Source organism: Canis lupus, chromosome 31 (genome assembly GCF_011100685.1).
Source record: "Canis lupus familiaris isolate Mischka breed German Shepherd chromosome 31, alternate assembly UU_Cfam_GSD_1.0, whole genome shotgun sequence".
Classification (NCBI taxonomy): Eukaryota; Metazoa; Chordata; class Mammalia; order Carnivora; family Canidae; genus Canis; species Canis lupus.
Genome location: NC_049252.1, coordinates 15,047,115 through 15,074,375, shown reverse-complemented (window position 1 = coordinate 15,074,375; position 27,261 = coordinate 15,047,115). Strand labels below are relative to the sequence as shown.

The window sequence follows — 27,261 nt, the reverse complement described above, 5'->3', positions numbered from 1 at the left end:
GCCATAAGTGTTCCTTGGAAATTCCCTGTAAACAGAGAGAAAAGGGTGAGTGTTGGTTACAGTGTGGACTACAGTGTTGGACGTCCTTCTGAAGAGGCAACAGGTGGATCCTTTGTGTTATCCCAAAAGATAAAAACCGGATCATCTGCCCGCTAAACCAGTAGAAGTTAGCAGCAATCAGGATGTTTTCAACCTAAAATCATATTCTTATGCAAGGATTAAAATCTGGAATAAATGAAAGGCAGGAAACAAGATTAAGAAGCTAAAAGTTTCCAGCGAAACCTACAGAAGAGAGTCAGGATAACAGAGACATCTTTAATTATGGTTCACAGTTGAGAGCACGGATATAACATGTTTTCAGGGATAAGAAAGACTAATAACTTAATGTCTTTTGTCACATGGAGAGTGTCTCTTTCTCCATCCCACCCTGGCCCATGAGTTGACACTTGGAGGTCCAAGCTACATACTCCCTTTTCAGAGCAATCACATAGCTTCTTATTTTAAATTAGGTCTTGCTAGACTTCGAATTGAATGAAATATCAAGAACAAAGAAACCTTTGGAAAAGCAAACACTGAAGATATTATTTTTCTAGGTTGTTCTTAGGCAACATGCATTTTTTAAAAGATGGATTACACTTGACAGGAAAAAAGTTTAATAAATTATGGTGCCACAATTCTGTGAGGTTGTCATTAAAATTGATCATTCTGGAAATTATTGAATAACATAGAAAAGTAAAATGAAAAAATCAGATACCCAAGTAATATATGCACTGGTTTTAATTTTGTTAAACAGTATTTGAGCATGCAAACAACCAGAAATATTACACAAAAATTAAAATTATATTTCATGTCATTATGGATAATTCTTCTATTGATTTATATCATCTTTTATCTAGCAAAGCTTTTGAAGTTTTATATTAAAATATTAGTCTTTTTGTATGGAATCCCATACTTTTTTTAGTGTCAACAGTATTAAATAACTAGAAATTTAAGTTTTGGATCTTTGTGTTTTGTTTTGCCTCTATGTGTCTTTCCATAGGAGTGGAAACTCATCAATGCCAATCTTCTCTACTGGGAGTGGACCATTTGTGAAATTAAACACAGCACCTAATGGCAGCTTAATACTAACACCAAGGTGGGTCCCAAAATCTGTTCTTGGACTAATTGTACTTGAACTGGAAAGAAGATAGATTTTGAAACTTGTTAGATTTTAATGCCACCACATATTAGCCATAAAATCTTGAAAGTTATTAATTTACTTTTTTATTATTCAGATAATCTCGAATAGTACCTAATTGATCCTATCTGAAAACATTGCCTAATCCTCATGTATACAGTAAGACAGTCAAATGAGATACTTCATATATAATTGTGCTATGCACTGATAGAGATTCAATAAATTTTACTTCTCTGTCCTTTCTATCCTTACCTTCAGATTCATAAACAAGTAAATCCCCAAGGAAAAGAATTGTGAGAGCTGGGATAAGTAAGTCCACTGTTGGTCAGACTAAAGAGGACGACACAAATTAGCTATCAACCAAAGACAAGAGAAGAGAGAAAGTCATGGTACTTAGCAAATAGAACATGAGTATTAAGTGAAGGACTCCAGACTTCTAATTGGGCCTACATATTCTCTTTTTTAAAATTAGATTCATTTTTATAGCTTTTACTAATGTTAAAAAAGCAACATCTTTCCTGTATTCAAAGATCTATTTTAGCTTAGATTATATCATTTCTCCTATTTGTGCATTAATGATACTTTTTTGTTGAAATGGGCTTTTGAATTTTACAGTTCCATTAAAGGCCAACTGGAGGGGGGAGGCAGGGAAGGGAGGAGACAGTAACTCCAAGACGAAGCCATAAGTACTGACAAAGATTTAAGATGTCATTGCTGGTGCATTAGCTTGCAGTTTTTTGTATAACATACTTAATGATGAAAAATGAAATTATGTAATTATTCAACTATTCATGAAAAGTTATCATATCTGTGAGCTGAACCAGTATAACAAGTTGATAAAGGAATATTTTTAGTACCAAGGACTTTGCAATTGAATGTTTCATATGAATGCTTGCTGGTCCTTGACTGATATTATTAGTCTCATGGGGGGGAATCAAAGCATTTTCAAGTGAGAAAGCAGATTTTGAGATTTCCTTCTATAAGCATGTCTAAATTTACATTAGCATTATCAATCTTGAGCAGTTTGCACACTGAAAATTTCTTTTATTTGTATCTTGTAGACTTTTAAGAATAAGAAAAAGGACAAAGGATAAATGGTTTTAAAAATTCATCTCAGCATATGCATGTTTCAGAGCAGATGTGGGTTATTCCATGCTTATCGTCAAGATGGCAGTATCAGTGCTGTCCCTATTGTCTGTATGTTTATGTTACTTGAAAGAGTTCTATGAAGGGCACCTGGGTGGCTCAGTCTTTTAAGCATCTTCCTTAGGTTCAGGTCATGATCCCAGAGTTCCTGAGATGGAGCCCACATGGGCTGGCTCCCTGCTCAGCGTAGAGTCTGTTTCTCCCTCTGCTCCTCACCCTGCTTGTGCTCCATCTCTCTCTCAAACAAATAAAGTCTGAAAAGAAAAAAAGAAAAGAAAGAAAAGAAAAGAAAAGAAAAAAGAAAAGAAAAGAAAAGAAAAAAAGAAAAGAAAAAGAGAAGAAAAGCAAGAGTTCTATGACTTAGGGAGTATTGCTCTACTCTAAGGCCAAAGGAACAGAAGCTTGGTGTCGATAAGTGACTAGGACAAGTTTCCAAAGCCGTAGGCAACCCTACATCGCTCTGCTTTTCCACTCTACTGTGTTATCTTCCAAATTCCCCAAGGCAACAGCTCACTTTAAATAGCAGTTCTGGAAAGGAGAAAGAAAGAAAAAGCATAGCCTTTTCAACAACAAAAAAGCCCATGTTGTCGAGTACAATGGATACACACCCATCCATGTTTATCATACTAGGGCCCCACAGGGCTGAGAGAAAGACACAGGATCATGTCACTGCATACATGATATACCCATATCTAGGTAGATACACATGCCTGCACATTGCTTATTAATAAAACCTAAAGTGTATTTTCTTATATTTCTTCATGTCCAGAGGGCTAAGTTAGCTCTGATTTCAGGACCAAAGGCCAGGACAGTAATTCCACTTTCCTCCAATCTCTCTAAATATACCTGGACGAAGTGTGGATTCACTGCTCATTCTGACCAGGCACTAAGCAATTTATTCCTCTACACTAAGCTCCTGCATCTGTATGCTTACGCATGAAACATTTGACTAACTGAAATGCATGGAGAGTGAGGGGCAAAGTTCAGTTCCATTATCAGGTTAACTTAATAGTTACTTTAATTTTTAAAATTTATTCAACTCTTCTATGGTTGCCTAAAAGAATATCATCAGTTTCGTACATACTACAGAGCAGTAGGCATCATTTAATATCTAAGAATGCTGAGGCATTTTAAACATGGATTTTCACTGATGAGTAATGGATATAGAAAGAGTTTGGATGAACTTGAAAGTATGCTGGAAAGCATTCTAGAAACAACTTCTCTCTCAACCATGAGTATATAACAGAAGGGGAGTTAATTGAGGGTTCTTCTTTGGGGAATTATAAATATATAGATATAAATATAGATAGATATAGATAGATATAGATATAGACATAAGGATCCCTGGGTGGCGCAGCGGTTTGGCGCCTGCCTTTGGCCCAGGGCGTGATCCTGGAGACCAGGGATCGAATCCCACGACGGGCTCCCAGTGCATGGAGCCTGCTTCTGTCTCTGCCTTTCTCTCTCTCACTGTGTGCCTATCATAAATAAATTTTAAAAAAAATTAAAAAAAAAAGATATAGACATAGATATAGAGATAGATATATAGATATTCCCATATCTAGGTAGATATACATGCATGCACATTGTGTATTGATAAAATATAAGTATATTTTCTTATATTTCAATTAAAATTACCTTCTATTCTCAACGATATGTCAATTGGACAGTATGAATGCATGTGATTTCAAGTAAACCTTACCATGTATGTTCCAGAAACACCGAATTGCTTTGATTGTATTTGGGATCTCATATGGATTTGGAGTCTTGTTTTAGGGAAATTTTTCCCTAAAATTTCAAACACCTAAATAATATGTGCAACAGATGCAGTTAAATATATAAGTAGAAATCATTACATGTTTGTGTACGTTTTTGTTTCAACGTGACCAATATCTGCGTAGCCACAGGGAGAGTGTGAGCAAGTGATTTAATTCCTTGTATTATACTGATCTCTAGTGGTCAGGAAGTATGACACACTTTTAAACTATTTTCCTTTGTTTAAATTACTGTTTAAAATAGAATCCTTAGCTTTGAAAAAAAAAGTTTGTATCCAAATATTTAAACAGGTAGTGAGTTATTAAATTATATATGTCTACACTTCGTATTTTCCTGTTTATATGCTTATTTCCCTTGAAAGCAGAGCCCGTGATTCATTCATTGTTGAATTTTCTGAGTAGAGTTACAGCCTCATACACAGTGCAGGCACTGAATAGTTCTCCAATTAGCCACACTGAGACATATTCTGTATTATAGAATGATGAAACGCAAGATTGGTTAAAGCAAGCTAATAATAACTATCATTTATTGAGAGATCATTGTGTGTATGGCACAATAATAACTCCAGTGCAAACATTTCTTTTTACTTCTCACGAAATTCCAGTAAAGTAAGTACTATTGCCCCCATTTTATGGATGACAAAACTGAATCTCAGGGACACTGAGTAACTTATCCAATATCACATGAAATGTAAGTGGTAGAGTTAAGGGCTCAAACTCAGTTCCAATGGAGTTCAAACTAAGGATTTTCTTGCTGTGTGTATCAGCCTCCCCATTTTTCATATATGATACTTACACATGAAGGTTAATTCTACTAAAAAAATAAAATGATGTGCATTATGTTCTGTTTTAAAACATTAGGTGCACAATTTCTGAAATTTAATTGTTCTTCTATTACAGTGAACAATGTTTCCAAGATTCATTGATTCTGCTACAATGTAACCATAAGTGTAAGTAAATATTTTGTCATATTTTCTTTCCTTCAAGCCTTCTGTTTAAAATTCGGAATAGAGGGGGCATATCACCTGAGGTTATTTTGTAGTGATCCACTCAGTTTTCATAATCAGAGGAAATCCATCAAAATAAAATAGATGCTCTTTCTTCAATTATTTTAATAGGGTGTGGAAACAAACTGGTGGCTCGAGAAGTCAGCCCAAAGATCATTGGAGGAAATGATGCCAAAGAAGGAGCCTGGCCCTGGGTTGTTTCTCTTTATTATAATGGCCATCTGCTCTGTGGTGCTTCTCTCATCAGCAACGACTGGCTGGTGTCTGCTGCCCACTGTGTGTATGGGTGAGTGTGACATCGCAGTGTCCCCTCCAAATTGAGACACCACAGCAGACATGGTGCATCCCACTTCATGCAGCCTCACGTACTCAGGGAAATGTTCCTGCTCTTTATGATACTATATAGCATCAATAATATTCCCACTAAAGTCATATATAAAAATACAGAAAGTTAAATGGAGGTTCATTCTTCATTAGATACTTGCATCAAGTATTGTGTTTCCTACGTATGTAAAAATTAAAATTCTTACCTACACAGGTAAGAATTTTTAAAGGTGTAAAATTCATATTGAATGTGTAAGTTGTGCTGGTTATCAATCAATCAGGCCAATATTTCAGAAATTGTCAATATCAGAAAAGCACCTTTAGATAGCCCTCATGTTACAAATAAACTGTGCTCTAGAAGTTCACATGTAAGGACTTCATTGTGAATTAGGATAAAAATGTTTCCTTCTCAAGTGAGATCTATTTTGATGCTACTCATAACTAAAACTTAGAAGTAATATCAAACCAGATTTGACTCTTCTTTGATTACATGATATGACAAAATACATAGAGAGAAGATAGATCTTAAGGGGTGCCTGGGTAGCTCAGCAGTTGAGTGTCTGCCTTTGGCTCAGGGCATGATTCCAGAGTCCCAGGATTGAGTCCCACATCGGGCTCCCTGCAGGGAGCCTGCTTCTCCTTCTGCCTATCTCTGCCTCTCTCTCTCTCTCTCTCTCTCTCTCTTTCTGTGTGTGTGTGTCTTTCATGAATAAATAAATAAGTCTTTAATTTTAAAAAGTAGGTAGATCTTAGAATTCAAGATCTATCTTCTCCCTCTAGAAGCAGCCATACTCTAAGCAGTACCACAGGGGAAAAAAGAGCAGGTGAAGGACAGGAAGAAAAGATGGAGAAAATAAATATTCTTAGGCCCCAAGAACATGTTGATTTTCTACTTTCACCTTCCTAGGTAATCCCATTCTAACACTTATGAATTAGGCCAGAAAAAAAAAGGTAGCTTCTTCATAGAAGATTCATAAGCACTGACCTAGGGCAATTTCCTGCCCTTGAGTAAAAGAAGCCTCCAGAGAATGACCTCAGCTGTGAGGATTAGGATGAGCCTCTCTGTGGCCAGCGTCCAGAATCTTTGAGAAAAGAACCACATGTGCTCAAGAATGGAAGACATAGCTGTAGTTAATCAGATAAAAAAAAAAAAAATCAGCTCCCTACCAACACGGACATTGAAAGTTCTTGAATGGACGGAGACAAATTGTCAGATGCAAAAGGTTATGATAATTATTTGGGAGATGGGAGTGAGGGGCAGAAGGAATGAGTGGTTGATCCCACTGGACCAGAGTGAGAGCAAAGTTGAACTCAGAACCCAAAGAATCTGAAATGAAGACCCAATAGCTAGATCCCAACTGGACTGATCACCTGGGCTCCAACAGGACTACCCAAGGTACTACCTGTTTATACCCAAAGCTCTTTGGTTCTATACATCACACCCTCTACTGGGTGAGTAAACTACAGCCCGTCCCATACCTAAACTACCCCTTCGTGACTTTTCTGCCTCTGGATAATTATATTTTATTCTGTTTTCAACCACATCACAAATGTCTATGGCAGTCAATTTTCCCATCCCCTGCTAAACATGACTTTAACTTTTACCTATTCATGCTCTATGCCTTGGTATGCCACAGGTGGGTAACCTAAACCTCAATTTCCAAGTAAAAGATATCTTTGGCTACAGGTTCATTGTCATTTTCTATTGCACAAAGACAGATCTTAGTAAGTTAGCGACCTCCCGTATTAACCTTGGACTTGCTAAATTAGTCCGTTTGATGTTCTTGCAGAACATATGCTTTCTAAATGTCAGCCAGGCTTGTAGTAATATTAGTGACATCTTTCATTTATCTACCTCACAGATGTACTTAGTGCAGGTCAATGCTACCCATATCGTATCTTTTCTTTTTTTAAAGATTTTTTTATTTATTCATTCATGAGAGACACAGAGAGAAAGAGAGAGACAGAGACACAGGCAGAGGGAGAAGCAGGCTCCATGCAGGGAGCCCAACGTGGGTCTCGATCCCGGGACTCCAGGACCACGCGCTGGGCTGAAGGCAGGCACTAAACCACTGAGCCACCCAGGGATCCCCATATCGTATCTTTTCAAGCCACAAAAGAAATGGAAAAACAGTTTCATCCAATATAAACACATGTTTAACCATATAAGACATAAAATATCTTTTCACAGTTTCAATCTGAACACAAGCAAACAAGCAAGTGTAAGCTGTAATAGAATTGTGACGAATTCAAACTCATCCTCGCCCACCTTGCATTTTGCTCTCCAAAGCCACTGAGTGGTATTATTTCTTCTTTCCCAAGAAATGTATATCTGGTGCAGGTGTTTTAACTTGCAGGTGGTTAAATGGTTTAATTGGACAGCTCTTCTCTGTATACATTCTTACTGTCCACACTCCCGTTCCCATCCCCCAGCCACAGTGTTCCTGGATGTCATGAAATTCCACTATGCCTCTTCTTTTTCTCTGTCACTGGTTTGTCTTCTTTTTGAACCTTAAAACAGATTTGGAGAGCATGGACCAACTGTGGTTTAAAGGCAAGGTTGACTTTAGACCAGAGGGCAGAATTTTGATCCTACTAATGCTACTGACCTTATGTCACTTGGTAGCTCTGTTTCGGTATCCTCCTCCACAGTGTGTTCAGAAAGACATCTGCCCCCGAGAGTGATTATCAGGACCAAAGTAAGAGGATGCAATACTTTCGCATACTATGAATTACATAAATGTACAATAGAATTCCTATTGTGCTCCTGTTCCTGTGCAGGAAAGGTCTGTGAAAGAAGATTCTTATTCTTTCCCGGGAGACATTGAGTGTATTTCCTTTTTAAACCTTTTATATTACTACAGTTTCAAGCATGCACAAAATTTGCAAATAATAGTACAGGGAACGTTTGTATACCTTCACTGAGATCCACCAACTGTTTCAATTTTATGGTATGAAAACTTCTTTATCATTCTTTCATTCTCTCCAGTCTGGAGAAATACTTTTCCTGAATCACTTGGCAGTGGATTAGACATTGTGCTCTTTACTCTGTATTTTTACTAAGAACAAGGATATTTTCCTATATAATCACACAAAAGCATGGAAATTTAACATTAATGTGATACAATTATCTAATCTATAGAATGTATTCATTTTTGTCAATTGCCCCAAATATGCCCTTTGTAACCTTCTTGTTTGTTTCTATGTTTTCTGCCCACAAACTAATCCAAGATAATGCACTGCATTTACTGACTACACCTTTAATCTTGAAGACACTTTCTACCGGGTTATCTTTCTGTTTTTCTTGTCTTGGCTATTTTTTAATACAGCAAGTTATTTTATAGAAAGTCCTCCTATTTGGTGAAACCCTTCAAGCTTGTCTACTTGTTTGTCTTGATATATCTCCATGCTTTGAGAACTTCTTTACTTTCTGCAAAATAAGATGTTCCAGGTTCATCTTGTGCTTTTTCTACCTTAGTCCTTAAATCAAGCTTTCTATAAGAAACCCCCATTCCATTTAGCTATTTTTAGTTCCACATTTTAAAAAACAAGATATTGTGTGCTCCTTGCTACAGCTGCTGTGTCCTACTCCTAGACCCTCTCAATAGATGTAACTATACACCTACAAATATGAACTCAAAATGACAATTCCAAATAAAATAGATTACCACAGGGTACATTCTGATCTTTTCTCCTGTGTTTGCAGCACCTGTCCCCAATAGTAAGAAACCTGTCCCTACTATCCACAAAATATTTGTAGATTTGCTTAAGTTTAGAACACAAGTTGTTTGAGAATTCCCAACCCTCACTATAAAGCAAACTTGTCATAGTTTGATGTTTGTTTTTCATTTTTTTCCCACTGACATAGAGTAAATACATAATTTTAAGTGCACAATTTAATGAGTTTTGGAAATGAATACACCTTTGTATCCCACACTCCTATCGACACATTTCCATCACATGCAAAATTCTCTTATCCCTCCTTCTCAGTCAATCACCATCTCTGCTTCCAGAAGCAACCATTGTTCAGCCTCTTAGATGGGCAGGTATATGTAGATTCATAGTCTGGATCACATGTATTAAATACACACACATCAATGATGAAATTATACATAGAGAGATCTCTTGCCAATCTCCCATTCTTTTTTTAGAGAGAGAGAAACAAGTGGAGGGCAGGAATGAGGAAGGGGGAGAGGAAGAAGGAAGCTCCCCACTAAAAGGGAGCCTGACACGGAGGCTTGATCCCAGGGACCCTGGGATCATGACCTGAGCCAAAGGCAGTTGCTTAACCGAGCCACCCAGGTACCCCATCAATCTTTCATTCTTTAAGAAGCCCTTTAGAAAAGACCAAATACATTTATCTCATTCTTTATTGAAATAATTCCTCGAAGAAGGTGTTAATATTCCTAAAATAGGTTATTTCATATATGAGGTATTTTGGGTATGGCAAGAAATACGTACTACTATTCACATTTTGTTTAGTATCAAATTAATTAAACTGATAATAAAGCTTTGAAGCAAACTTTTTGAGTAGTTAGGTATATAAAATAACATAATTTAATTGATACTTCTATTACAACTTAAAACTTGGATTCATTTGAGTGCCTCAAATACTTTAAATAGGACTAGGACACAGAATAAACACAAATATAGTACCTAGAAAATTATTTTGTTTCTATTAAAACTTACCCTAATACATAAACATCATGGTTTTTATTCATTTCTCTATATATCTACCTATTTGATGGCTTTACAAAGTTCAATGTATTATTTCCTTCAGGTTGCGGAAATTCTATAATAGTTTTTCTTTTTTACCAAAAACCAGTAAGTCACTAACTTAATCTTGAAATCTCTACCAGCCTAAGAAAATTCACTTATTTTTGATTTACAAAAATTACTATAGACTTACTGGTTTTTGGTTTAGAGTAGATCTTGGCTACTTTTTTTAAGGTATTTCAAGTTTGAGCTGCTTGTCAGCTTTTCAATTGTTAAAATTCTCTTGTATCACTAGGACTTTATAAACCAATGCCTTTCTCAGTTTTACCAATTTCCAATATGATGTCTGTCCCTTAAAATTATGTGTTTGTGAAGTTTTTCTTGGCCTATAATCTATTTCCTTGATGCTATTCGGTTAACTCTATTTTTAATAATGTATTTTTCTTTTCATGTGTTTTTTGTTTGGGTTTTTTGTTTTTGTTTTTGTTTTTTTAGTTTTATTTTTTACTCCCTTCATCAATAACACACACACCACCCCTGCCTCTGGCAAAGCACTTTAATAACATATTTCTTAATAGCAGATATCTCATTATAGTTGTAATTCCACCCAAAAGTTATAATATTTCCTAGAAGCTCCAGTGCCAGATATTTGAGATTATTTTTACTTTGAAAACTGATTTATCATCTTGAATCACATTATTGGACTAGAACAGATTAGAACAAGTGTTGTTCTAAGTTTGGGGTATGATAGTGCTCTACAGACCAACAATGTCCTTGCCCTAGAAAAATACTCAAATATTTTATTTTAGGGAGTGATAAGTGCAGCAAAGGAAGAAAAAGTGGTATAAGGAGAAAGCAAATGATAGGAGCAGGGGGCTTCATTTGGATACAGTAGTGACAGAAAGCTTCACAACAAATGAAAATCCAAGGAGAATCTAAAGAGATGAGAGAGAAACTTAACACAAATTTCCCAGGAGGTAATATCAACTCGAATACTCTGGGGGTAGGAGTGAGATCAGCCTGTTCCAAAAACTTCAAGAAGGCTGCTGTTGTTGCTGGCCAGGAAGTGGTTGGCAGAGAGGTAGGAACAAGACTAGAGATGCAGGCAAGACCAGATCCTGGGTTCTGGCGGGGACTCAGGAGGTTATGGTAAATGGGATGAAAGACCATCTGGAAGACAAAGAGTGACATCATCGGGAGAGAGCAATAGTGAAGCCAGGAAGACCCAGTTAGAAAGAATCAATGGTGGCCCTAGGATTGTGCCTGAGAAAGCTGGACAAATGGCTTTCATTAATGGATTTCATTATTTCATTGAGTAATACTTTTTCCATTTAGTGGAGAATAATAATAGAGATCTAAAATTTTGTGCTGGAGGTAAACATTGGGGTTGGCAGTGGGCAGATGTGACTAAAGTACAATCTTCTTTAATGATAGAATACAAAAAAAAAATTCAGTTTAGACTTATAGGTACCCACTGATTTTTTTTTCCTTTCAGCATATTGTGCTGCTCTGTCATAACTATTTTGCCATATTTACTTTTTACTTCAATGAAAATCCCATATAAAAATGGACATCCTCACACTCTGAGTAGGGAATTTATTTACACATCAGCACACAGCAACCTAGAGTGTCATAGCACTAGTTCCTCCCATCTGGGGCAACATCTAAGGATCACCTATTGTGTACCAAGAATCATGCTAGTATTTGAGGTGATAGAAGTCAGGAATACATGTCTTTCTGTTGCCTCCCAGTTTGTGCCTTTCTTTCTCTTGCTACTAAGAAAAACATTTTGCATGAACAGGGCAGGCACAGGTGTTATGCAACAGAAATTCAGCCAATGTCCCCTGCTTCAAGGTACACTACTTCTGCCATCTTTAGCCTGTGTCAGATTGGCACTTGCCTATCCAATGGGGCTATCTCCTGTTCTTGTCTTCACCTGTTTTCTATCCTATAACTTTCCCTTGTTTCACTAGCATGTAGATGCTTTGAGACAAATATATTTTTAAAACATAGTAAGTATCCCCCCCCCCCCCATCTGTAGCGATTTTTCCTGAAGGCTGTCTTCTCCTATCTCTTGGCTTTGGTTGAATGGAAAAGCTAGGGAGGATTCTATATTGCTCAATATCCCAATAGTAATTACAAAGTGAAGATTCTTGGGTTCCACTCCAATCTTCCAAATTAGAATCTCTGGAGGTACAAATTAAGAATCTGAATTTTTACCAAATACTTCAGGTGATCCATAAAATTGAGTAACACTGGCCATACCTTCTGTATTCTCAAGTCTTTCTTCTGAGATAAGGCACTAAGATTGCAGTAGGATGTAGTCATTCTGTTAGTGCTTGTGCTAATGTGGGCTTGTGGGGAAGCTAAGCACAGAGACATGAAAAGTTATGTGGGCCGAGACTTGAGAGAGAAATATAATGGATAAATATTAGAGGAGTATCTCCTTCCTAAAGTACAATTTACAGATTCAGGAGAAAGAAAAACATGAGAAAAAGTCTATTTTCCATGTAGCCCTATACCAACTTTGGAACTCATTAAGAATGTATCCGATTAATATTCTTGTAACTTGTATTTAATTAGACCAGTAGCTTGAAGCATGTATGTGTAATTTTCATGGTCTGGTTCACGGACTGGTTTTCTACTCCAAACCTTAAAATAACAAGACAAAATGGTGATTACAAAGTTTGTGCTACCTACAAGCTCTCTCATATCAGTAACTAATATTTATTGTTCTCAGAAGGAGTACAGTACCTACAAAAGAGATAAGAATTTGGGAGGTTAGCTACTGAATTGCATTATTTTATCTGAACTGCATTTTTTAAAGATTTTATCTATCATCTATCATCTATCTATCTATCTATCTATCATCTATCTATTTAGAGAGTGCATAAGTAGGGGCAGAGAGAAAAGGAAAGAGAAAGAATCTCAAGCAGACTCTCCACTGGGTGTAGAGTCTGACACAGTGCTTGATCTCATGACCCTGCGAGCATGACCTGAGCTGGAATCAAGAGTCACTCAACGAATTGAGCCACCAAGGCATCCCTAAACTGCATTATTTTATCATTGAGTTAAATCTATAGCAAATGACTGCATATACCTCTCTGAACTTTCATGTAAGTTTTCTGAGGATAAAATATGTAAAAGACAATCTTGTCACTTTTGAAAATAAAGGCACTCTATTAATTTCAAAATAGAACTCTATAATCAGTTCATACTCCCTTTTTTAAAGGGTTTCATTTATTATTTTTTAAGATTTATTTATTTATTTATTTATTTATTTATTTATTTATTTATTTATGAGAACACAGAGAGAGAGTGAGAGAGCCAGAGAAACAGGCAGAGGGAGAAGCACACTCCATGCAGGGAGCCTGACGTGGGACTTGATCCTGGGTCCCCAGGATCACGCCCCGGGCGGAAGGCATCACTAAACCGCTGAGCCACCCGGGCTGCCCAGTTCATACTCTCTTTGACCAAATTTTATACCATTAATATAATTAATGTTATTTATAATATGAACATTAATATAATGCATTGGTTATATAGAATATAATTATAATGTAAAATATAATGTGTATAAATAAATATAATTAAAGCAAAGTAAGAACCATGGTGTGGCAACTGTAAAATTAATATTTTTAAAATACTGAGTTAACATATATTAAATGTTTCATAAAAAATACAGTTCTTTAAAAAGAGTAACTACCTGTTACCTGTCAGCCATAACAGATAGGCCGATCAAGTGACAACCATGACCAGCTGAGCTTTAGGAAATGTACTCAAACGTGTGATACAGAAAGAAATTCGAAGATAGGATATCAGGAAAGAGATTTAATGCTATCCCTTCTCTTTGAGTAAGCCAGTGTGGGCAGAGGAGTCCCAGGGCACAGTGGGAGTGAATGCAGTTAGAATATCTGAAATTATCAGTGTGTCTGGCTAGGCTGAAATTCCTCTGACCTAGAGAGGGGAAAGTGAAAAGGCCTCCTGACTAGCAAACACAGCCTTCACAGTACCATAATACCCTCCTGGTGCAGCATCTGTCCATTGAAGGAGCTCCCACCAACCACTAGGAGCATAGACATCCTCCCCTTCCTGAGCCCAGATAATCCAGTGGCAGAGAACATCTCTCCCTGCAATGCTCCCCTGATGTTCTCAACCCCGCCCACACAACCCTGCCCATAGCCCTTACGGGCACCCCACTATGTTGGTGCAAGTACAGCTTCTGAAGTCAGACAGTCCCAGTTCAAGTCTCTAGGCACCTTTTAAACTATCAGCACCCAGTTTATTCTCAATGTAACATCCATAGCCTGGTGGCAAAAATGAAAAGAGTTGATGCAGTCAAAGTATGTGGCATGGTTCTTGGCACAAAATAGGTTCTCTGTAAATGGGTGTTATTCTATTCTGTAAAGCATGTGAGCAAGTTTCCTCTTATTTTAATGCAGCATGGTTACCAGTGGACGTCTCCTGGATGCTTGGGCATTCATTGGCTTTACCGATGCTGGTGACCTGATCAAACATGATCCCTTGTTTAATTTCAACAAAGTAATGGATAGGTAGAAAGATAAACAAATGGACTTGAAATAACTTCATGCCCTTTATATATTTGTTAGGTGACTTGGCTTCTAAGAGCTGAAAGACCACATTAGATGAGGCATTTATAACTATTAAGAATTAAATTACTAGCTCATCTAAAAGAGCAGTTGTTGAATTTTGACTTCATTGTGAATATGGCTTAATTCCAGCTGTTCACTAGTAGTTTCTTGGTGTAAAAATGTTGCAGGCCAAAAGCACAGTTAGAAGTCCCTGCACACTTCCAAACTGTCATTTAATCTGCCTATAACACAAATGTTATCTTTTACCAATTCATTATCAAGGGCCAACACTATGTGTGGAAAATTACTCAAGTTTATTATGTATGAAAATCCCTGGAATTTGTATGTTAGATTTTAGACATCATAATAGGTTTTATTGCTTGTCTTAACTTTGTGTGAATTCAGTGACCCTGTAGACAGGAGAATGCTTCTGAACCTCCTTCCATTGCTACCGTAGCTGCTGGGGTTGCCTGAAGAAACCCTGGACCAAGGTGTTTAGATCCCATGGAATGGGATCTAAGGCAGTGGCTCTCTAACTTGGCCATATGTTAGGAAAAACTTGGAGACTTAATTTAAAAATAACACATATTTTTTAAAGTCTTTTTTGAAGAAGGATCATTCAGAGAAACTCAAGAATATTTTAGGACAGGAACACATAGTTCTGAAATACCTACTACAAGGATCTTTCAAAAGTAACTGTGGTGGATGGAGGGTTGCTTATATGTCTTTTTCATAATTTTCAGGAGAAATTTAGAGCCATCTAAGTGGAAAGCAATCCTAGGCCTGCATATGAGATCGAATATGACTTCTCCTCAAGTAGTAACTCGGTTGATAGATCAAATTGTCATAAACCCACATTACAATAAACGAACAAAGGACAGTGACATCGCTGTGATGCATCTTGACTTTAAAGTGAATTACACAGGTAAAAAAAAAAAATCAGTTTTAGTTATCTTATCTGGCCAAATTAATTCAAAATTAGATTTGAAATATTATAAGTACCAATGAGTTAATAGTCCAGAAGAGTTGGATAATTTGTTATAGAAATCATTATAATTTAAATGGAATTGAGGAATGGAGCGAAACATATTCAATTATCTTCATCAAGGTGTTTAAATCCAAATTTCTAGAAAGTTGGTCCGCAGAATAAAATGTCCTGAGCCCCCTATAGTAATAAACTCAAAGGAGCAGCCCAGAGAAAATAATGTTACAATGCATGGTTTCTCTATTTCTCACATGAAAGGAAGGCAGGTCCACCTACCACGAAGTACAGAGTAGGACAAACTAAGGAAGAGCATATACTCTCAGAGTAAAGTGAGTAAGAATTAAGATATCCATAGAACAAAGTTTTTGAAGGAGATTCAATAATCTTAATAGAGTGGCAGCTGGAAGACTTCCTCCAAATACCTAGATAATGTGCAAGATATCACCTGATGGAGTAACCTATATCCTGAAGGTATAAAGTTTACTCCAAAGACTTTTCCAACCCCCAGTGAGGAGAAAGAGCTGCCATTTCTGGGCTCTCATGGAATTCGGTCTACACATGTATTAGAGCACTTAGCAAAGGCAGACTATTACTGTGGTTAATTATGTAGCCCTGTCCTTGAGGGTAAGCACCATATCTTATTCATTTTTGTGTCTGCCCCGGGTCTTACATGTACTGGGTGCTTAATAAATGTCAGGCAGCTTGTAAATTGTTGGAGAAGGGCTTTAAAAGTCGGCGACCAGTACTGACGCTTCCATAAGTGCTCTGTAAAGCAGTCACCTAAAAGCTTTTTTAATGTGGAGATAATTGAGGAAAATCAAACAAGCCTCAGAACATTTGTCCAAGTGTCTCTTAATTGACCCTGAAGAACAGCCTTACCAAGATTTTCACAGAACTGACTCTGTAGATAGCATGATTACTTCAAATCAAATCAAATATAAATGATCAACTCTAGAGCTAAGACATTATTTATCTTCTTAATGAGTATTTAGGAAAGTAGAAAAGGATCTTGAAAGACCACCAGTGATACCTAGTCCATTGTCAAAGGGTGCCACCCTGAGATGCTTCTTTCCCCTAAGATTGATGTCTAAAAAATGTTCAGGCTGCATAAAACAAAAATACATTTTTTTAGATAAAATGTTGAAAATAATTGATTTTTAAAACTTGTTAGAAATGCATGTTTATCTGTGTTTTGTTTTTCCAGATTATATACAACCTATTTGTTTACCAGAAGAAAATCAAGTTTTTCCCCCCGGAAGTCTTTGTTCCATTGCTGGCTGGGGGAGGGTTATATATCAAGGTAAATCATCAAACTCAACAAAAAGAAAATGCCTACTAGTAAGAAGGATGCTATTATACTAGCCTGTGAATATTTTCAACATATTTTTTGCAACTCTTATAACAGTTTTCAGCAGTAGCTCTTAAAAGCACTGTTATATTCATATGCTGTGTATTTGTATAATTTTAAAAAAAATTCCAGATTGTGTTGAACATCCTATAAAACTATGATCCCTATTGGGGGAGAGTTCAAGCATCCCTCAAACTTAGTGACTGGTTTTAGTATTACAAATACTTTGATAAAGAGAAAAGATATGTCTATTTAAGTAAGTATTACAAAGGTTACATTTATTTTTTAAATATTTATTTATTTTAGAGAGACAGAGCACAAGTGGGAGGGGCAAAAGGAGAGAGAGAGAAAGAAAATCTCAAGCAAACTCCACACTGAGTGCAGAGCCTGATGCGTATGGGTCTTGATCTCATGACCTGGGCTAAAACCAAGAGTCCAAAACTTAACCAACTGCACCACACAGTCTCCCCACGAAATTTATTTTTGTAAAGCACATGGATAAAGTCTGATCAAAAGCCAAATTATTACCTGTTACATTTTCCAAATCAATAAAACCCTCTTTATTTATCATATAAAGTCTCACACTCACATTCCCTAAAAAATGAGAAGGGAATTCCCCTTTAACTTCAACATGCTGAGTCAGCCTACTCAGAAGGGGCACGAATCTTACACTCAAGAGTGTGAACTGACTCTTGGCTTTATTTAACAGGATGTTTTCCAAACACAGAAAAGATGCATATTAAAACTAACCGAACATAATTTTTTACAAAATTCCAGTACTTCATTTTCTCTAAATGTAACTACAAAATATGCTGGATTCAGGATTCCTTTTTTTTTTTTTTTTTTTTTTTTTTTTTAGATTTTATTTATTTATTCATGAGAGACACAGAGGAAGAGGCAGAGACATAGGCAGAGGAAGAAACAGGTTCCCTGCAGGGACCCTGATGTGGGACAGACATAGGCAGAGGGAGAAGCAGGTTCCCTGCGGGGACCCTGATGCAGGGCTTAATCCCAGGACCCTGGAATCACACCCTGAGTCGAAGGCAGAGGCTCAGCCACTGAGCCACCCAGGTGTCCCAGCTTTGGAATTCCTAATAGGAGTTATTGCATCTAGGGCAGAACTTTGACTACCCATTAAACACAAAGGAAAGGCACGATATAGTCTGGTGGGAGAACCTGACCTCTGGAGTCACAACAGATCAGGGCTGAGATATTTAAAAATCCTAATTGTAATAAGATGAAAAGCCACAGAAACTTGTACTACCAGAAGCAAAGCATTCACAATTAAAACACTCTTATTCCTTGTAAAAGAAAGGATGACGTTCTATGTCAAATCTTTGCCTGATGATTTCGACAAAGGTTCTCCACCACAATTACATTATCTTGCCGAAATGCCTCATGTCTGCTGTCCATAAAGTGCATTGAAGTCAAAGACTGTATCTTTTTTTATTTCCTCCACTTGAAAAATGCTATGATTTATTAAATTTGAAATCTAAAGAGTAAAAATGATTCCTAGATAGATATTTTCTCTATGAGACTTCAAACTAAAAGATATTTATGATCACAGTGTAGACTCTTCAAAAACAAATTATCCACTAACAAAATTTAAGACTCCTTGTTCGGTAGGAAATGGGAATTTCTTTTAAGAGCTGAGTAAACTTGGCTCACATTTACTTATTGTTACTAAAGTTATGCATTTAATTGACTTAAGAAAGGTCTCTAAGAGTGGTATGGAGCCAAGGAAAATCTGTATCTGAGATCAATTTCATTTAGGAATAAACAGTCAGATCATGTTTAAATACTTCCTGGGTGATGGAAATTTTAATGAATTTTATGAACTTTGGCTTATGATTTCCAGCTGCTTAATTGTGTAAAACTCAGCTTCCCCCATTTTGAGTATATTGCCCTAATAGCTAGGAAAACCATGAACATATTGTTTACTAGGAAGAAATGAAGTAATATTAGTCAGTTAAATTAAGGCAATTAGTAAACCTAAAATAAGCTTATTGACATTTTTATGTATGTTTTTAAGTGTGTATTCTCAATTATCCTTAAGGCAATTCATGTTGACAAATAAATATTAAATATAAGAACACTGCTCAAATTTTTCTTTACCAAAGAGATTTATCCTATACCCATCTTTCTTATTCCTTGATGAGAAGCAAAATGGGCTTTGGTTTTATAATTGTTTGTGATAAAAACTAAAGTCTACCAACCCATCTTCAATCTTCATAGAATGAATGACAGTGAGATGCTGAATTCCCTCCTCCATCTTCACCTCCTAAAGTCCACTGTCAAACATAAGGACAGTGGTTTGTTGCTGGAGTCACTGTCACCAGCTGGAAATTCCCATTTGTGCACAGTTCCCAACTCCTGTTCACAGTCATGCTGGTACCTTGAAATTGGCCATGGTTCGGGTGTTTCCATAAGACAAATGATACATATTGGAGATTTTTTTGTCTTAAAAACCAGTATTAAACATTTACCGACACACCACTGAGTCATACATAGATGGCTTTGCACCTAAATTATATACATATGTGCATGTATACACACACACACACTCTTCAGTGTGTGGATTAAACTTGGCTGGAAATGAAGTCACAAACACTTTTGCAGCAACGTTGGCTGTCATATGTACTAAGTTATCATCAACTTTCTGCCTCTCTTGAGGAACCAAATAGAATTGCTAAGTATTAGAAAGTGCTTATCAGGTGCCTTTTCTGAGGCACTAGACACCTGCATGTTTCACATCTCTCTTGGGATTAGTATTTCAGTAAACAGAGAGTCATGCCGCCAATAGAGGAGTCATTTTGTAAAAAGCGTGGAAGCATACTCCGTTGCAAAATGCCTCCTTTCTCTTCCCCTGCATGAGGATAACAAGCTGATTGCCCTTAGACCAGGGCACAGTTCATTTGAGCTTTGTGTTCTGCTCAGTGTGCACCTGCTCGTTCACATAGCATCACAAAGGTGCTGAATGCCATTCTAAGGGATCACCTCTTCAGGTGCCACATGAAAAGCCTCCTGGATTTCTGAGTTGTTGCTAATTTCCATAAATGAAACTCTTTGTGTCAGTGGGCTTTTTCCCCCCCATGAGCAATACTGTAACCATTTGAAATTACTGAAAATGCCTACAGCCTGTCTAGTCCAATCCACCATCCCTGCTAGCCCTTGGGAACTAAAGAAGTGCTTTACTGTTATCCATTTTGCAAAATCCACAGATGGGCCTTATTATGTGCTTTAAAATACTAAGGTTTAGCATTTAGTTTCATTATATATACACACAGTATTCGATAATGAGAGTGAACTGTTGAAATAAGTAAGAATAATGGTGGCTCATTCAGTGATGTATGTTGATCACTTCTGACTGGCTGGCTGCATTACCATTTTGAACAGGTCCTACTGCAAACATATTGCAAGAAGCCAATGTTCCTCTTCTATCAAATGAGAAATGCCAACAACAGATGCCAGAATATAACATTACAGAAAATATGGTATGTGCAGGCTATGAAGAAGGAGGAATAGATTCTTGTCAGGTAAATATGTAAAACTGTTCACCCTGTATTTCCAGAAAGCATTGCTATATCATGATTTTATTGCTTCACAACGATTAGGGAGTAAAGAAATCATCAGAGTTTTGACCTGATTTCTTCTTTTCCCAAACTGGGACTATGTTTGTTTCTTTTTTTTTTAATTTGTGCCTACTTGCACAGTATTCCGGAGTTGATGTGCACATGAGAAATAAAACTACTTTTTAAGAACAAATATTAAAATCGGATGTCTTTAGAACCAAGGCATAAAATATGAATGTGTACGATAGGTAAAATATGTAGTATTGGCCCACTGTTGACCTTAGCTAAATCTAATTCTAATTCTTTAAAACCCTGTGCAAACTTCAAACAAACAAAAAAAAAGCCAGTCTGAAGGCCAATTTCACCTATTGGCTTCTAATTTTCAACCCTGGTTTTGAGTATGGGCCAGGGGTCTAGTGACAAGAAATAATTTCTGCATGTAAACCAGCCTGGATAGCCTGGTTAAACCAGTTTGCAGCAAACCATTTGTAAGAAGGTTAAAAATAGAACTTACTCAACAGCGTGCCATAACCCTGGACCTGGGACTCCTACACTCGGATTTTCATCTTATCTTTGACATTTCATTTTAGAAATGTAATAATATGAACTTGCTGAATGTCAACACTGCAATATATTTGAAGTATCAATGGCTTTTGACTTGGGTGACCACCAGAGAAAACTCCTACCCACAAACTACCCTCATTGAAGACAAAAACATCTTATCACTTAGAAATAATGCAGCCAGCTATTTAGCTCCATTAAAATCTACATATGCTCAACAAATAAAAAGTAAATTCCTCCAGATTTTAGAATTATTATTAATTTTTTAGGTGCAGCATGGAGTAGTCATGAAAGCATAGATTCTGTGCTCAGACTACTCTTATTTCGCCCTTGCCTAAATACTTATGAGTGAGAGTTCAGACAAGTCACTTAACTTTTATTGAGAGATTTAAAAAACAGGTAATACATATAAGCCATTTAAATAAGCACTCAAAATATTAACAATTTTCACTATGAGACTTTGTAAGTAAATTTTCTAGCATTTTTTATGTACTTGAAAATTAATAAGATATTGATGCATTGACATCTACTGGCTTAGATTAAACCTGATAGCAGTACTGAGCAAATGAATAATTTACAAACGTGGATTTATACCAGAGGAAAATCTTTCACTTTGTTAAAGAGTAAACAACTTGTTATATATATTAACACATATGTCACCATAATTCGACTTGATACAAGACTTTTTTTAACAGACACTTAAGCAGATGAATCTTGATATGTATCCTCTAGTTAAGCTAGTGTCTCAAATCATGTTAAACTTTCAGTTTAGTTTTACATTTATTCTGCTTTGTTGAACACTTGCAAATCCAAGACAAATAGGATAGCTTTCTTCTTGTTTAAAATTTATCTGTGGATCTTACACATTCCTTTTAAAATGAAAAACATGCTAAAGGTAAGATATATTGCCACTTAGAGGGAGATTTATAGAATTATTGTTCAGAAGGGAAATCAGCTGTACAACTTCAATTACAGTTAATGGGCATTGTGTGGCAGGTGCCTCATGTACTAGGTAGAAAATATGACCATGGATGCTACTGATATTAGAGTTACATTAAGCCCATCGCTCATGCCAGAGCTCTGAAATCTTATGTTTGGCTCTGATTTCTAGAGAGACTAATTATGGTATCAATTAGCAAGTAAGAAAGCCACACATTGGGGCAATATCTTCTGTAATATGTTATCATGATTGAGTAATCGATAGTCTAGAGGGTCACATGATTTTCTTTGTTCAAATTTAATATTATGTTATTCAAGAGGATTAACTAAGAATACCTTTAAAATTATGAAAATGCTACTATTGATAGCATTGTATTGTATTGATGTATTGATACATCACTTGAACAAGCTCTTTGAAGCATTATTTTCCCCCCTACAGTGGCAAAGAATTGGCCTTATTGGTCATTCATACATTCTTAAGTATCTTCTGGCTTACCAAAGGCTTGCATTTGCGGGGCGGTTGTCTGGATTTTAAGGCACCACAAGTGGCTGTAGAAGTCCCCTCTACATGGAACTAAGTGAATGACATGAACAGCTAACTATGTGGAGCCTTATTTTATACCAGTGATTTTCCAAGCATGGCCTCCAGTCCCCCAGCATCACCTGAGAACCTGTTGTAGGTACAAATTCTCAGGCCCCAGTACAGACCTGCTGAATCAGCAACTCTAAAGCTGGGGCCCAGCAATGTGTGTTTTAGCATGCTAAAACCACTGGTATGGAAAAATAAATTTTACGTTAATACTTTGGACATTTACTCATATTTTTGAAGTCCATACATATCTCTGAGATAGTGGAAGAAGAAAATATCTTCATTGAACAAATCAGCAAATGAAGACAAGAAGTCACATAACTGAGCTGAAATGGTATAGTTAGATGAGCAAAGTGACAGTCCCAGACATAAGAGGTCTCTCAACCACACAGACAACTCAACTGTTGGGCATCAAGTCTGCTGGTGGATCCTTTGAATACCTGCAACTGACCCAGTACATGTTGGACAATTTAAAATCCTCATTCATGGAATCAATGTCTAGATTCTATTGTCTTTCTTAAAAATGGAATTATTTTTTTAAAAAAATATGTAGAAAACCAAATGACTCCTTTTAAAAATATCCAAACAGTTGGGGTTTATTTTTTAATAATCTCTTTGAGCTTGTATTTATCCTTAACTGTTCCATAAATATTTATGGACCCATATTATAAAGGTTTATATATAAACCTATAAAGGTTTAGGATACAGAAATAAAAATCACAATCCTTGCCCTCAAACACATTTGTTACATCTAGAAAAGAGGTAACCTATGGTTGCCAGTGCAATTTATGTTCCTCTGTACCCAAGCAAGAAAAGGTGCTTTTATACACCACAGGTTTTTCCCTTAAATATGGTCCCAAAGATAATAAAGAATCAGACAAAAAGTCTTTCAGGATATTTTTTAACACAAACTTGGATTGAAATATTCTATTATACCAGGGATTGCAACAAAAGTACACAAGGCTTTAAATTCCTTCATAAATATATAACAAAAGATAAAAAATTCTGCATAATTAACATAAGATAAATATTTGTCAATGCCATCATTAAGTAATGGTACTACGTATTCGCATTATGTTCTTTTGCTTTATACAGAAATACTTATGTGCAAATTAAATTAACTCTATTAAAAGCTGCTAAAATTGATATTTAAAAATTAGAAACAATTCTCATTTAAAATCTGTGAAAATATGTGTGCTTATCATAAATTATATCATTGATATGTCTATTACAGTTGAAATATTAAGGTTTTTTTCATGTCTGATTGTGTTCATCTAAAGACAAAAAAAAAAAAAAAAAACCTACCCAAAAGAACTAAAATCAACCTCATGTGTGAGTTTTTAGTTTCTTTAAACACACAATGTGAAATAAGTGTCTTTTCTGCAAAGCCTCTCATAATTCTTGGAACATACTTCTGTTTGCTTTTATTTTTTGGTTTCAAGTTTTTATTTAAACTCTAGTTAGTTAACATATACTGGAATATTAGTTTTGGGAGTAGAATCTAGTGATTCATCACTTCCATACAACACCCAGTGCTCATCACAGTGTCCTCCTTAATATCCATCACCCATTTAACCCATCCCCACACCCCACCTCCCCTCCAGCAATCCTGTCTGTTCTCTGCAGTTATAAGTCTGTTTTACAGTGTGCCTCTCTCTCTTTCTACCTCTATGTTGATCTGTTTTAAATTCCACCTATGAGTGAAACCATATCATGCCTCTTTTAATAAAATGATCAGCTTTTAATACATATTTTGGTTGGGATACTTCTCATAGTTGTGCCTTAGAGAATTTCTTAGTACCTATTCAAATGCCATAATGAAAGTATGGAAACTTTTGCTATAAAATTACATCATGAAATAGTATAAAACTACTTTTATACTACATCTATAAAACTACATACAAATTGTGTTTTAATTGTCATAGTTTCTCATGTCCTTAATGAGCAGCCAAAGGTTCTCATTCTTGACAGAGAGTGATGGTCAGGAGATAAACAGATGACTTGCAATTAAATCATATTTTTGATCTTTAGTTTTTAATTGATTTGCTAAAAATAACCTTAGATCTTTACACCAATTGACACACATCTATAATTTTCTTTTGCAATTTTCTCTTTAGGGGGATTCAGGAGGACCATTAATGTGCCAAGAAAACAACAGGTGGTTCCTGGCTGGTGTGACATCATTTGGATACCAGTGTGCACTGCCTAATCGTCCAGGGGTGTATGCCCGGGTCCGGAGGTTCACAGAATGGATACAAAGTTTTCTACAGTAGGGTGGTCCTGAACCAACATGAAAGTCGTGCAGTTTTCCCATTCCACTTTAAGGAGCATGGAAACTGAGACTTTTGTAAAAATGGTTTCTAAAACAGTTTATTCTTACATAAGCCACTGCAACGCTGAGTAGTATGAGTGAACACAAAAAATAATCTTCACCATACAAAGTAACTTCAAAATAATACATTTTGATTTCATTGTGAACAGTTGATCTTTCAGAGATCATTTCCTTTGTTTTTAATCATTTTTATCATGTTCTCTTCTTCAGAGGAATGCTGCTGTAAAATATATACTATATACTTAAAGTTTTGGCAAAAATTAGGAAAAGAAGTGCAATAAACTTTTGCACACTATGTTGTTATTTGAAGTGAACTACTATAAATTATCTAGTTCCACCTAAGATAGCTATTTTCAGAATCTCAATAGTCTTCCCACTTTTCTATCTAAGTGTATTTCCAATTCAACTTGAGCATATCCTTAATATTTTCCCCACTCATAAAAAATATGTGCTTAAAGCTCATGTTACAGATGTGGACTAAACTGATTGCACAATCCTCTCAAGCTAATTAAACAGCAAATAAGCACAAGTCTATGCATCACCCTTATATCAAAACAAAAAGTAAATAAACTGATACTGTCATTCTGTTATTGGATCATTTTTTTTCCTGGATTAATCATACCTTCTATTTATCTCAAGCTAATATTTTTAAGTTTCCAAAAAGTAATCAGACATATCCAAAAAATGCAACTGTTACAAATGTTTATTTTCTGATCTATGTGTTTCACAGTGAATGTTTTTAACATGTGCAAAACTTACTTAGACACAGTTGAATCACCCATTAGAAGGCCAAAAATGTGGAATAAATGAATTTGCTTCACTGCTTTAATCTCTTGGATCATTTCCAGAGTAAGTGCAAACTTCAATTTAGCTTACCACATAAAATCTATTGATTTGGGAAGACAAAATTCACACCTACTTAATACAGATGCACACACACATACACACAAATTGCATGGGTCTATATGGTCCAAAATAATAAAAGAAAGAGTAAGGTTTAAAGGAGTGTAGACTAGCCCTATGGAAGAAACACAATTTGGGTTACATCTGAAAGGAATGATTATTACTGATGTTTTGAAGAGGCATTGGGGCTACTGTGTAGGTAGGGGTTCAGGGAAGTTCAAAGATTGAGGATAGTAGATAATCATGTGTTGCTATACCAAAAGTCTCTCTTGCTGGGGAACAGAGAAAGCGAAAACAATGTCATATAAAAAGGTGTGGCTAGATAATTGGGCACTACAGATTCCTGGTAAACAAATATGGTATTTATTCTTAGGGCAAAAACCAGGAGTCCCCAAATACACTACTCTTTTTAAGACCTTTCCAATGACTTGATCTTAGGAGCAGTTAGAAAGGATGGAGAAACAATAGTAGAGTGTGTTGTTTGATTTTACTCCCTGGATACTCACAATTCACATTTCAAGACATGTATTAGAACTATGTTTTGAAAATAAAAACAACAGATACACCATGTACTCCTTTTCATTTCTCAGAGGCCAGCTAAAATTTTAAGAAACTCTAAGGACAGTCTCACTGTCACTGTCTAATAAAAGAGAAGTTGATTGCATGGGTTTAGTAATTGATACCAGAAGAGCTATGCAAGCCTGGATCAAGACAAAAGGCAAAACCATGGCCCTTCCCCATTGCCTTGCCTCTCCTGCCATGCAGCTGTTGTGGTGGTCATGGGTGGCACAGACAACGGGAAAGCACTTTGTCCCTTCCATCAAGTCCTGACTGAAGGAAGAGATGCACGCAGTGGGAGCTTGGAGGGAAGTGGTAGATCCCAGCAGAGATGGGTAACCACGCAGAGAAAGGGAGTGCTAAACATGGGCAGATGGAAGCTTAGATTGCAGCTGTCCTCCCCTTCCCTCAGCCTCCAGGCAGCTGAAAGGGAGCCAATGCCCGCTCATTTCTATTTGTCTCTCAGTTTTGCCAACCAACTCTCATTGTGAATTGCTTTAATGAAAGCTCTTAATTTTCCAACTTAAAAGGTTTACCAGGGAAAAGATAAGGTTTAAAGTCCTCCATAACCCCAACTTCCATTCATACCCTACCTAGATAGTCACTTGTCTTCCCCTTCATGTACTGATGCAAACATTATCTATATTTTGTTCACTTAAAAGATTTAGACAATACCCATGGTCATTCTTCAGAAACAAGAACTTTTTATTTACGCAAGAGGAACACAGGGACATTTG

At 36.4% G+C, this 27,261-nt stretch overlaps 1 protein-coding gene across 1 annotated transcript in view; it reads left to right on the top strand.

Moving 5' to 3' along the window:
* TMPRSS15 (transmembrane serine protease 15) overlaps positions 1-25,005 on the top strand; it is a 118,053-nt gene extending 93,048 nt beyond the window's left edge. Inside the window, exons 19-25 of the mRNA XM_038581118.1 lie at positions 1,040-1,135; positions 4,999-5,048; positions 5,217-5,391; positions 15,481-15,662; positions 16,927-17,022; positions 20,467-20,606; positions 24,849-25,005. Coding sequence (XP_038437046.1) covers positions 1,040-1,135; positions 4,999-5,048; positions 5,217-5,391; positions 15,481-15,662; positions 16,927-17,022; positions 20,467-20,606; positions 24,849-25,004 — 895 coding nt within the window. The 3' untranslated portion in view covers position 25,005. The remainder of the gene's footprint in view (positions 1-1,039; positions 1,136-4,998; positions 5,049-5,216; positions 5,392-15,480; positions 15,663-16,926; positions 17,023-20,466; positions 20,607-24,848) is intronic.
* Positions 25,006-27,261: the final 2,256 nt, after the last annotated feature.